Here is a 13,068-nt window from a genome sequence, read left to right on the forward strand (position 1 = left end):
TTTTTTTTTGCCAAGTCATATAATCCATTTTTTCTTCTATGTTGAACTTATTAAAATAATTAATTGAAAAAATCTCATTCAAACAACTTCGAAATATAATTAAAAAATAAAAAATAAATAGTTATTAATATAGAGAAATGATATTTATAATTGTAGAGTGCGTAAGTGTCGTGTAATCTTTTTTAAAAAAATGAATAAATATGGAATTTATATAAAAAAAATTAATTTTTTAATAATAAATTTTACTTTTTTTTATAAAAAATTACACAATATTTATATACTCTACGATTATATTTAACATTATTATTGTATATTTTTGCTTGTATATCCCGTATGATTGTAGTAGTACGCGACTAGTTTACTGAACTCAAAACGGGCTTGAAGCTACATTTGGTAATTGTACCCGATCCAACCGGAGGGAAGCCCAGTTTCCTGGGCAACCAAGAAAGTAAAGCTCACTCCCAGTCCGTACTCCGGTCTCCACTATTTCACTTCCCTAACGCGGAAGAGAAAAACAGTTAATTAGGGTTTCAAACTCCCCGCCAAAATTTCTCGCTACTATGGCTGCTGTAATCGATGAGAACCCAGAGAAGACCTCTACAACTCCGAAGCCCTCCCCAAGCCCTGCTTCCATAGTCCCAGGTACCGGCTCTTCTCAACCTCCTCTTCCTCCTCCTACGAAAACCTCCGCCGCCACCACCACTAACGGGTCGTCGAGCGCCAAGGACCACATTCTCTCTGTCGCATCCAAGATCGCTTCCCAGCCTCTCCAGAATTCTGATCCCGACGTATGGGCCGTCCTCACCGCTATCTCGACCAATGCTCGCAAACGCCATCAGGTTATGAACCTAATCCATTGTATTCCAATTCGTTTTTCGTTGCCAAGAAATAGACTTTGTTACCTACATTGTTTGGGCGCCGGTCCAACGTCGTATGCACTATATTTGATGTTTTTTTTGGTGTTTAAATCGAAGAAATTATTGCATTCACAGAGCATAAATATGCTTCTGACTGCGGATGAACATTGCATCGGTCGGTTAGTCGAGGATACACGTTTCCAGATTGAATCAATCGCGGTTAGTGCATATCATTGCAAGATATATAGGAGGAGGCTCGGTGCTGATGATTCGGAATATACAGTCTTCTTAAAAGATACGAGGTTCTGCATTGTTCATTTAGCGCTTTATCCTTGATCTTTTTTTTTTCTCTTATTTTATATTTTACTATATGTCTGATTGTATTAAGTGTTTCGCAGTACGAATGGAACATATCTCAACTGGGACAAGTTGAGGAAGAATGGTGCCGAAGTCAAACTCCGTCATGGAAATATTATTTCATTTGCCGCTCCTCCTGAGCATGGTAATATTCAGTACTTCAATCCCACAAAGCTCTTCATCTAAATTATTGCATCCGATTCATTGAGTAATGGAGACTAACGTCTCTTCTATTTTAATTTTGGATGAGAAGCATTTACATAGAAGGGATAAAATAAGGTTAAGAACCTTGGGTCAAAAATTGGTTATCAAACACATCCTTCGATTTTCAAAATTAACAAAGTAATCTTCTTTCTTCTGGTTTGCATGCATTAACAGCATGGTCTCTCCGTCCATATTCCATCCAAAAGGTTAACCGAAAGCATGCCGCATGTCCAAGATTGTCCACACCAACCTTAAACAGAAAAATTGTAAAAAATAAAAAATAAAAAAAAATTTCAAGTGAAACCTGGTCGGGTGGTGTCGTTAGAGCGTATAAACATTTTTTGATTGATAAAGAGAATTTACTGAGCATAAAATAGACAAAGGGCCGAGTATTCTAAGCGCATCCATTGGCCTTTCTTGATCTTCAAAGCTTCTTGCACTCCTCTCCCTCCAAATACACCATCATAGACAAATTGGGACCATCTTCCACACTTTTGCAATACGAGGGTTACCCTAGATGCCTCACCAAGAAGCTAGGAGGTCGATTACCCTTTTCAGCATCACACAAGCTAATCCCACCCGAACAAAGAAGTTATTCCATGGGGTCATAGCAATCTCACAATGAATTAATAGATGATATATGGATTCTCCAGTCCTTTTGCACATACAACACCAATCCATAACTATGATGTGGCATTTTTGTCAATTGTCTTTGTGAGGATCTTCCCTGATGAGGGCGTCCATACAAAAAAATTTGCCTTCAAGGGTGCTTTTGTCTTCCAAATAATCTTCCATGGGAATGAATTTGTATTATGCGTGATCATGGCATGATAGTAGGAGCGAATTGTGAACTTCCCTTTCTTAGAAGGGCACCAAAAGATATTGTCTTTTGCTCCCCTCATTATACGGGTAGAGTACACTAGATCTTAGAACTTTGAGAAAGCGTTTACTTCCCAATCTTGTGCTTCTCTAAAGAATGTAACGTTCCATTGGGGAGTACCATTAGAAAGGGTTAAGAGGTCGGCAATTGAGGCTCTTTTCATTCTTGCTATGCCATAGAATTCTGGATAAGCTTCATTGAGTGTTGTATCGCCACACCATACATCATGCCAAAATTTGATTTTGGACCCATCACCGACCTCAAAACATTAAAAAAAACTTTCATTTCTTTTTAAAGTTGATGGTGGTATTTGTAGTGTGCAATCTCTAATTGTGTATGTTGCTTGGTTAAACTTATTGAGGTATTTTTATGGCTTTTGGCTTATATTCTTATTGTTTTCAAGCATCATGTTTGAAAAATAGAGTGCTATTGACCTTTTTTTTTTTGCCCTTAATTACAGAACTTGCATTTGCGTTTGTATATCGAGAAGTTCTTGTGTCCATGCCCTTGGCAGATGGTGCAGCTGCAAAAAGAAAATCAGGTATATTCTTTTGAGCTTCTGTAGAATTAAGTACCAGATGGTTTGTGGCATTGTTATTGTAAATGCTCCATTAACATCAGTTTATCTGCATGTCTTGACTTCCAGAATCAGAATCAGTAGATTGGATGGTCGGATATAACTGTGGATGGAAAAGTTGTACTTTTGAGCTACCATATTCTCATTTGTTCATTGAATTATATAAGATTTTTTGTGAAGATGCTCTTACAGATGCTGTTTGTATTTTACTTTGATGGCTTGAAACCTAAACAGTTTGGAGATTTTGATGTGCTTATGCCTGTATCCTGCGTCTTTTTTTTTTTTGGTGGTTGGGGGGGGATTACGCAGAGGAATTTGTTTCTGAAAACAAGAGACTAAAGGGTATTGGCATTGGTGCTCCTGAGGGTCCTATTTCTCTTGATGATTTTCGCAGCCTTCAACGGTCAAACACGGTATCTTTATTTGGGTTATATTAATGAATGATTATGTAAATGAATCTTCTTATTATGTTGGCTAGAAAGTCTCTGTTTCATAAATTATGTATGTCTAATATTCAATTTGGCAGGAACTGAGGAAGCGATTGGAAAATCAGGTCCTTACAATCAATACATTACGCGATGAAAATCATGCATGTGTTCGGCGTCATGAAAATGTAAGTGATGCTGGTAAATTCTCTCGCTCTTTCTTCCTCTCTCATGCATATAAGATTCCAGTTGTGCTCATATGGATTTCTTCTGCCAAAAAAGATGCATATTGTTTTGAAGCATAATTCATATGATGTGACTTTTTATTGAATAATTCTTCATTCATTAATCAAATTTAATTTATGAGAAAAAGGTGAAGAAAATTATTTTTTTGCTAAAGAAAAGTAATTTTCCTCATTCCTTTTTCTTATAAGAGGGCATGGCAATGTTATGTTTGCCATCTTCATCCTAGTGGAAACAATAGAAACTTTTTAGCCTTTTTTGTTTTTCATATTAATGAATCACCTTTAAAATAGCTTATGGGAACTTCTGTTAAACAACAATTATGCTATATTTGGTTCTGTAGGAAATGAAAGAAATCAAAGAATCAGTTGCAAGATCATACCTTGATCAACTAAATGGATTGCACCATACGTTGGAGGTCAAACAGAGAGAACTGGAGTCAGTCGGTAGGATATCTGCTGAGCAGAAACATGCTATGGAAGACCTTAACAGAAGGCTCAATGCTTCTATACAGTCATGCACAGAAGCAAATGCAATAGTGAAGAGGTAAGACACATTTTATGGTCACTTATTTGCTGAAATGAGCTTTGTCCCTAAATAGTGAGTTTCTTAGAGTAACTATAGTCACAACAGTATATATGTTTCCACGTAAACATCATAAATGTAATTTTCCCAGCAGAAGCAGCCTACCCAAATAGAAGCCTGGTCCTAATACATCAATCTAACCAACTCATGGCCACCCCCAAACCTCCCAGATGTAGTACACCAAGCTAACAGCCAGAGATCTTGTTCAAATGAATATTACCCTTTTAATTTTTTTCCAATGTGCATAAGCTATAAGGCTGTCCTTCATGTGATGCACTAAAATAGGAGGCAGTGGCTTATTAAAAATGACTTATGGAATAACTTATAATAGCCACTGTGAGGCGTGGTTTTAGTTGGAATAATGTATTGACTTCAGCGTCTAATATGACATTGAGGCCTTTTTTATTGAGTTACTTGAGCGTGTCTTGACGTTTTGGGGAATTGTGTTTTGATCTCTTCAGTTGAAAGTAAAATTGTTTGGGAATCTGTAAGAAAAAATGTATTGATAACCTGATTTCTTGCTTGTAGTCAGAAGGCATCTATAACTGAACTGGAGGCACAATTATTTGAAGAGCGAGACCAGAGAAGAGAAGAACGAGAAAAGGCAGCTGCAGATTTAAAAACAGCAGTGCAGAGAGCACAGTCAGAGGCACAGGAAGAATTCAAACGATTGTCTGATGCATCCTTAAGACGAGAAAGAGAGCTGCAAGAAGTGATTAATAAGCTCAAGGTCTGACAGCTTTTTTATACCAAGTGAAAAGAAAGGGATTTGATATATGTAGTTTTTGTTTTAAATGAATGGCTTAATTATATATCCATGTTTATATTCTCAGGAATCGGAGAGAGAAAGGTGTTTGCTAGTGGATAACTTGAGGTCCAACCTGGTATTATTGAAGATACCTTTTTTCTTTATAACAAAGTTTGTACTTTACTCGAACCTTTAGAGGCTTGTATCTCAATTGCCTTTTCCGCTGCAGGAAGACACCAGGCAAAACTTAGTTATCTCTGACAATAAAGTCCGCCTGCTGGAAACTCGAGTTTGTGAAGAGCAGCTGGCCTCGGCAAATGGAAGAAAAGTAATATTTTTTTGCTTAATATGATATTATATAGATGTTGAGCTAATGCTCATTCTGATGTTTTGGGTGTTGAAGCAGAGAGTCGAAGAACTTGAGCATGAAATGAAACAAATGCGGCAAGAGCTTGAGATTGAAAAGGTAGGAACGGAAGTTTCTTTTCCCTGTTTAAAATATTGTATTTATTCAATATAAATCCTTGTTATCCAAATTCTTTAAGACCTCCACTGTTAGAATATATCTTTGATTTAGTTACTTCCATTTCTAGAAGTCCTTGCATGTAAGATATACATGTTTTGTAGTTCATTTCATTAACTAATATGATGTGTTCACATAGATGAAATGGATATTGTTAACTGTGAACAACATACGAGGGAAGTCTTTTACTGGATATACCATACATGCTATGATATAGCACATGTTTACAGATGCTGGGTTTTTCTCTTAGGTTCTTGCAGTTTATATTCATTTTTTAAATTCATTCTGGTGAGAGGCTTATATATTAAAGTGAAGGATTTAACAATGCGTTTTATTTGTCAAATTTCAATTTCTGTGACAAGATGTACCCTATGTTTCTTTTTTGGTGTCTAGTGAATCCATTCCAGTTTTAAGCTGAGGTTTTTCTTGCTGTTGTTAGCAGTGTGCACGAGAAGAAGCATGGGCTAAAGTTTCTGCACTTGAGCTTGAGATAAATGCTGCAGTGCGGGATCTTGATTTTGAGAGACAAAGGTTAAAAGGCGCCAGAGAAAGAATTATGCTCCGGTAAGAGATCTAAAGCAGTAGATATACTGTGACCATTAGCTATTGGAATATGCATTTTGCTCCATGTGTGTGACACATGTTTCAATGGATGGTGAGTTTTATTTTCTAGAAGTCATATGGTAATGGCAATGCTCAAGCACCTCGTTAGTGAAGAGTTGTTTTGTAGATTTTTATTAACTGGTTCTGATGGACGTTTTCCTAGTTGTAAACTTGTTCTAATTAAGAACAAATGCCAGTATTTCTCAGCACCATCAGGTAAACATTAGTGCTTTTCTTTTGTGTGAGTAGAGAAACCAAGAGATGTCCAATCTGGGCATGTGGTTTTAATTTCAGCAAGCTTTTCTTTTGGTTACCATGGAATATTATATACATCTCGAGGTGAAATATTGATTTGTGGAGAGTTTTAACCTTGATTAACAAGTTTCAGCCCTTGGAGGCAAAAATCAAGGGCGCTTTGGTTGAAGGAGTGGGATAAATTCACTAAGTTCTTTCACAAGGTGGCCAATTCTCATAGGCGCAACAACGCTATTGAAGTCCTTCACTCAGGTTCAAATGTGTTACATTCTCCCGAGGAGATCCAAGATCATATAGTGCAGTATTACGAGGGTCTCCTAGCTGAAAAAGTATAATGGCCCCCCAAACTTGACGGTTTAAGTTTTGACCAGCTGGATTCGGATGTAGCAAGTTGGTTGGAGAGGCTGTTTGTTGAAGAGGAGGTGCATCTAGTGGTGAGAGGTATGTGCAAAGATAAAGCCCCGGGCCCGGATGGTTTTTCTATGGCTTTCTTTCAAGAGTGTTGGGATATAGTGAAGGAGGAAGTGATACAGATTTTCCATACTTTTCATTATAATCTTAAATTTGAGAAGTCATTAAACATTACTTTCATTGCACTTATCCCAAAGATGGTGCCCATAATTTGAAAGATTTCCGGCCTATTAGCTTGGTAGGTGGGATCTACAAAATCACATCAAAGGTATTAGCTAATCGTATGAGTTTGGTAATGGATAAACTCATTTCCAAACCTCAAAATGCTTTTGTTCAGGGTCTGCAAATTTTGGATTCAGTTTTGATAGCAAATGAGTGTTTGGACAGCTGGTTAAGAGAAGGCATTACGGGGGTCCTGTGCAAGCTAGACATGGAAAATACTTATGACCATGTGTGTTGGGACTTCCTATTTTATATGCTTAGAAGATGTGGTTTTGGGGATAGGTGGTGCGAATGGGTTAACCATTGCGTTTCGACCACTCGGTTTTCAGTTTTAGTCAACCGAAAATCTTGTGGTTTTTTTTTTACTTCGAGGGGTTTGCGACAAGGGGATCCGTTATCACATTTTCTCTTTGTTATAGTAATGGAGGCATTGAGTCGCATGGTGGAGACTGTTGTAAGGGGGGATTTCTTGCTGGTTTTTCAGTGGGCAACAATACTAATGGTGTAAGTTCTATTTCTCACTTACTATTCACGGATGATACTCTCATTTTTTGTGATGCTGTTAGTGACCAGATTCAAGCTCTAAGGGCGGTTTTGTTGTGCTTTGAAGCTGTTTCGGGACTCATGGTGAACTTGGGGAAGTCGGAGTTGGTACCGGTGGGGGATGAGTAATATTGCTTCTCTAGCAGAGTTGGGAGTAATACCTTGGACTTCCCTTGGGGGCATCATTCAAAGCAAAGAGTATTTGGGATGGGGTGGTAGAGAAGATTGAGAAAAGATTTTCAGAGTGGAAGTGGATATATCTATCAAAAGGGGGAGATTAACACTTATCAAAAGCACCCTCTCCAACCTTCCCACTTACTATCTTTATCTATTTCCATTACTGGTGGGTGTGGTAAACTGGATTGAAAAGTTGTTTAGAGCTTTCTTGTGTGGTGGCATGGGAGAGGAAATTAAATTTCACTTTGTAAGTTGGCAAAGGGTAGCTGTCCGATTGCGAATGGTGGGTTAGGGGTGCGAAATTTGAGCACTTTTAACAAGGCACTCTTAGGAAAGTGGTTGTGGAGGTATCAAATGGAAGGGAACTCATTGTGGAGAGAGGTTATTGATTACAAGTATGGTAGTGCGTGGGGGGGATGGTGTTCTAAGGAGGGTAGGGGGTCTTATGGAGTAAGCCTATGGAAATTTATTATAAAGGGGTGGAATACTTTTGAAAAACATATTAAGTTTGAGGTGGGTGATGGAGCAAGAACCCGCTTTTGGTTTGATGCTTGGAGTGGAGAGAGCCATCTTTCCACTGTTATTCCAGTTGTATTTAACTTGGCAGAAAATCAGCAAGCTGCAGTTTGAGAATTGTTGTGTCGTGCAAATGGGACGGTAACTTGGAATGTCATTTTTACTAGAAATTCTCAGGATTGGGAACTTGAAGAGATGACAGATTTTTATAGCTACTTGTATTCAGCAAAATTAGGAGGCAATGGGGGTGATCGTATATTGTGGATTCACACAGGGAGAAAAAAGTTTACTGTTAAATCTTTTTACAAGGCTTTGACAGTCCAACAACCCACATTCTTTCCGTGGAAGAGCATTTGGAAGGTTTTAGTGCCGTCTAAAGTTGCGTTCTTTACTTGTACAGCTGCACTTGGGAAGACTTTGATGGTTGATAATCTAAGGAAGCGCATTATGGTGGTCACAGAGTGGTGCTACATGTGTAAAAGGAATGGAGAATCGATAGATCATTTGCTTTTACATTGTCAGGTGGATGGGGAGTTATGGGCTGGTATCCTTAATAGAGCCGGGTTGAGTTGGGTAATGCCTAAAATGTGGTGGAACTACAAGCGTGCTGGAACAGGAGGCATAATAGCACCTAATTGGCAACAGTGTGGCGAATGATACATTTGTGCTTAATGTGGTGTTTATGGTCGGAAAGGAATGATAGGTGTTTTAACAACAAGGAGCGTGCAGTGGGGGAAATCTGGAATTTATTTGTATTCTCTCTTTTACAGTGATTCTCTGCTATTGTATTGAAGGGTGGGAATGTCCATGAGTTTCTATCTTCTTTTTAGCTCACTAGAATGTAATTAGGTGTCTCACTTTGTATACTTTCGGTGTACTTGGGCATTGCCTAGTTTCATTCAATTCTATAAAGATTCCTACTTATAAAAAAAAAAAAAAAACAAGTTTCAACCCTGACCAGATATGCAACTCTATAACATATTTGAAATCTTGATGACACTATGCATGCTTACTTTGTGGCCATAAACCCATTAGGCACTTATTCTTCATTGCTGTGGTGTCCACTCTCTGTTGGTTTCACCCCTGTAATAGTAATTTTGCTGACCCCTGAATTGCTTGAGATATGAATAGAGTCGGCAGGCAAACATTGTTGCTGGTTCCCCAGTCAAATTGAAATAGAGAATGTTGCTTATTTTGTCCAGAGTAAGGTGTCATTAAGAGAGACATGAAGGAATATAGTAATTCCAAATATTTTGTATTGATCCTGGTAGTTTAATCAGAGGTAACTTAGGGGTTGTTTGGGAAACACATCCCCACTCATCTTATCTCAAAATTTATCATATTTTCCTTCCCGAACGTCACTTAAATACAAACATTTTTCAATTTCAAATTTTAAAATTTTTCATTTAATCATTACTTAATCTTTAAAACTTTCTCAAACTTCCAAACAAAACACAAAAAACAATTCAACTTTTTTTCTAACAATATTATTAACTTTATAATATTTTTATTCAATTTTTTTTTCTCTCATTTCCCACAACCCAATAAAACATCTTAACTCAAATCATTTCACTACTATACAAATTTATCATCTCATCTCATTCCCCAAGCATCCCTTATTCATGATTTTGTGTTAGAAATTGACACCTGCATCTGAATGTGGGAGTTCTCCAAATTTTGCATCTTTCAACGTGCTTCAATATGCATAACTCAAGTGGTTGTGGTTTGATTCTTTTTAGACATGGTTTCCATACAGGGAAACACAACTACGAGCATTTTATTCCACAACAGAGGAGATTTCAGTACTGTTTGCTAAGCAGCAGGAACAACTGAAGGCAATGCAAAGGACTTTGGAAGATGAGGAGAATTATGATAACACGTCAGTTGATATGGACCTCAATGTACCGAATGGAGTCATAAATGAAAGAGGGGAAAAAGAAGCAACTATGTTCTGTAGTAAAGTAACTGCTAAGGCAGGCCCAGCCACTTCAGCGCAGGGGTTTGAAAGAAATCAAGTTGAAACCTCCAGCAATGAAGGCAGCACTACCGAGAAGCATGATTGTGATTTCAGGACCCAAGAACAATGCCAAAACACCCAAGAGGAAGAATTTACGAGTGCAGACCACAGTGTCAAGGCTGGATTTGGTTCTGAAATTGAGGGTGTTGGCACAGCACCTGTTTTGGAGGGAGATGCCTTAGGCACTGAGCGAGTTCTTGAAACTGAAAGCCCTGGAATTGATGTTGACCAAAGTATTGATTTGAGAAAGTGCAGCACTTTAGCTGGGGAGACAATGCAGCTTGATGATGAAGCTCATGTGCAAGATACTGATGACCAAACACTTTGTCAGGGTGCCACGTGTCACTCTCAATCAAATAATCCCTGTGAAAATTTAAAATCTATGGAAGATACAGAAGTTGGGGGAACGATTAGAACGGCGGACCTCTTAGCTTCTGAAGTTGCAGGTAGCTGGGCTTGCAGCACAGCTCCTTCAGTCCATGGAGAGAATGAATCTCCAAGAAGTAGAGGCAATAACGAGGAAGCTGCTGCAGCTCAACATGATTCCAATGTTCAGGTGGCCGAGAGTCAAAGTTCGCCCTGTTCTGAGGCTATTGCCAAAAGATGGAAAGAATCTACAAGAAGTACAGGCAATGCTGAGGGAGGTGCCGCTGCTCTACATGATTCCAATGTTCAGGTAGCTGAGAGTCAAAGCACCCCCTCTTCTGAGGCTGTTGCTAGTAGACGGAATCATGAACGTCAAGCACTAAGTGAAATGATTGGAATTGTTGCTCCTGACTTGAAGGGGCAGTTTGGTAGTTCAATGGGTAATGATTATGATCAAGGGAGAGGGAATCAGGGTTCTACTTCGGACTCAGATACTGAGAGCTGCACTGATGATGATGATGATTGTGAAGTTGATGTTAAAGGCATATCAATTTCAGATGCAGAGACTGTGGATAGTGATCAAGCTGAGGAGGATCACAAACCAGATGATGCAATGGATGAGGATGACGAAGCTACCCAACAAGATTCTCTTGGATAGAAGGTCTGTTGTAAAGATTGTTTTTTCATCGTTTTGGCCCAGACGGGTGGATGAAAGCTCTTTTATAATTTTCTCTTTGTTCTCCCTTTTCCATTCAGAAATTTGTAGTGATGTATTTAAGACCCTAATTATAATGTACATTGCTGTATATGGCCTTTTCACTGAATGACATTCTCTTAGGCAACTTTTGGACACTGATCAAATTGCGGTGATGGATCTAGGAGTTCATATGGAGATTGGCACCATTTTTAGTTCAAAGTCTTTCTGAGTTGCTCATGTATTTTACCCTATTTCTTTCAGCTCCAGAATCCTCACTTTTCAAATGGGTACCCGAAATTTTCATCCACATCAGAGAGACGCTTCAGAATTCCTGCCATTTCACATTTTATTTTGAACTTTTTGTTTTCTGGCTTATGATTTTGAATGATCTTTCTTTGCTCGCTCGAAAGAGACCATTACTTCAATAAGCAGTATATGCACTTGATAATTTCACTCATACTTGATATATCGGCAGTATATGCACTTGATAGTTGCATGAACGATGCAGTGCGGGTCTATCTTTATGTTCCTCAATAGTTAGTTTGCCTCTCGCCCCCTCCTCCCTCATATGACATGTACTTTGCATAACCTGCCCTCGTTTTTGGGGGCCAACTAGTGCTAGAGATTCGAACGCGCAAATGCTACTTTTTAGATGCATATACGAGGCAGTCTCCTGAAATTTAAATTCTTTTGATAGCAAGTTTTACTGGCTTCAGAATTACCAAAAAAGAGAGTAAATAAAGGGTTGCATATCTTTGGAACCAAGAGCTGCCCACACTTACTGCATAACTATAATGGAACCTCAATTTCCCGCTGATGCGAACCAGTTCTATCTCTACCTTTTAAGGCCGGATTGGATTGAGAGATGAGATGAGTTGGGTTAGTTTTAAATAAGTTAAATAAAATATTATGAGAATATTATTTTTTAATATTATTATTGTTTTAAGATTTGAAAAAATTGAATTATTTATTATATTTTGTGTGAAAATTTAAAAAAATTATAATGATGAGATGAGTTCTCAATCCAAACGGGGCCTAAATGAGCATTGCCACGAAAGTCTGAACCAGTGAGATATTATATTTTAGAAGTGTTACAGTTATAAACAAAATTTCATAAAAATAAATATATAAATTAATTATGTGATACGTTAAATTTATTTTATAATAAAAGTAATTTTACAGTGTGACGTACTATATAAAATTATGTATATTTGTATATTTATTTTTGTAAAATTTGTTTGTAGTCAAAATATTTTTTTGTTATATTTTGGATTTTGATTGCTTTGGCACATGTCTTTATTTAAGAGGTACCCTAAGAACGTAAAACTATGCAAAGGGATTGATTAATTAAAGATTGATAATGGAAATTAAGCAGAATACAGAGATCCAAATTAGACAAAGATGATTTCGTTTGCGTGCGTGGGGGTACCTTTTATCCTACTGATCAGCCTCGCCGTAATGTAATTTCGTATGAGCTATTATGATATGATAAAACGTACGTAAAAAGTGTCATGATTGATATAGAAGAAGAAACGATACCGAGGGCTTGTACTTTATCTTGAGAGCAATCGATTGCTGTAGATAACTGAGTGGAAGAGAGAGCATAGAATGGCTTTGTTTTTTGAATAGTGATATTATTGATGGTGCTGATGTGGGCCACGTGCATGGTTGATGGTGAGAGGAGGCCCATCATCATGAGTATGAACAGTCCTAATACATTGTGCATGTCAATCTTCTAACACGTGTTCTTGTTGCTCTCTAATTCACTAGTTTTTTTTAATATATATATATATATAATTATTATCCCCTCGTATTTGGATTCTCCTGGCGGCTATCAGGACAGGCTGCCAGCCAAAGAAAAC

The 13,068-nt window shown here is 37.8% G+C and overlaps 1 protein-coding gene across 4 annotated transcripts; it reads left to right on the plus strand.

The window, feature by feature from the left end:
* The first annotated feature begins 417 nt into the window (after positions 1–417).
* On the plus strand, positions 418–11,363 carry LOC109010326 (nucleoprotein TPR). 4 transcript variants are annotated; one of them, XM_018991125.2, is made up of 14 exons: positions 418–839; positions 993–1,159; positions 1,256–1,359; positions 2,759–2,839; positions 2,945–2,992; positions 3,185–3,288; positions 3,402–3,488; positions 3,887–4,089; positions 4,657–4,858; positions 4,962–5,012; positions 5,106–5,204; positions 5,283–5,342; positions 5,839–5,963; positions 9,883–11,363. In XM_018991125.2, exons 1-14 carry the CDS (start codon positions 561–563, stop codon positions 11,165–11,167), a joined length of 2,895 nt encoding a protein of 964 aa, XP_018846670.2. In that variant the 5' UTR covers positions 418–560; the 3' UTR covers positions 11,168–11,363. The 4 variants fall into 4 exon arrangements, with proteins under 4 accessions (XP_018846670.2, XP_018846671.2, XP_018846672.2 ...); XM_018991126.2 differs by having other exon boundaries at positions 5,842–5,963; XM_018991127.2 differs by lacking the exon at positions 2,945–2,992.
* Positions 11,364–13,068: the final 1,705 nt, after the last annotated feature.

This window comes from Juglans regia, chromosome 7 (assembly GCF_001411555.2).
Source record: "Juglans regia cultivar Chandler chromosome 7, Walnut 2.0, whole genome shotgun sequence".
In the NCBI taxonomy this organism is placed as follows: Eukaryota; Viridiplantae; Streptophyta; class Magnoliopsida; order Fagales; family Juglandaceae; genus Juglans; species Juglans regia.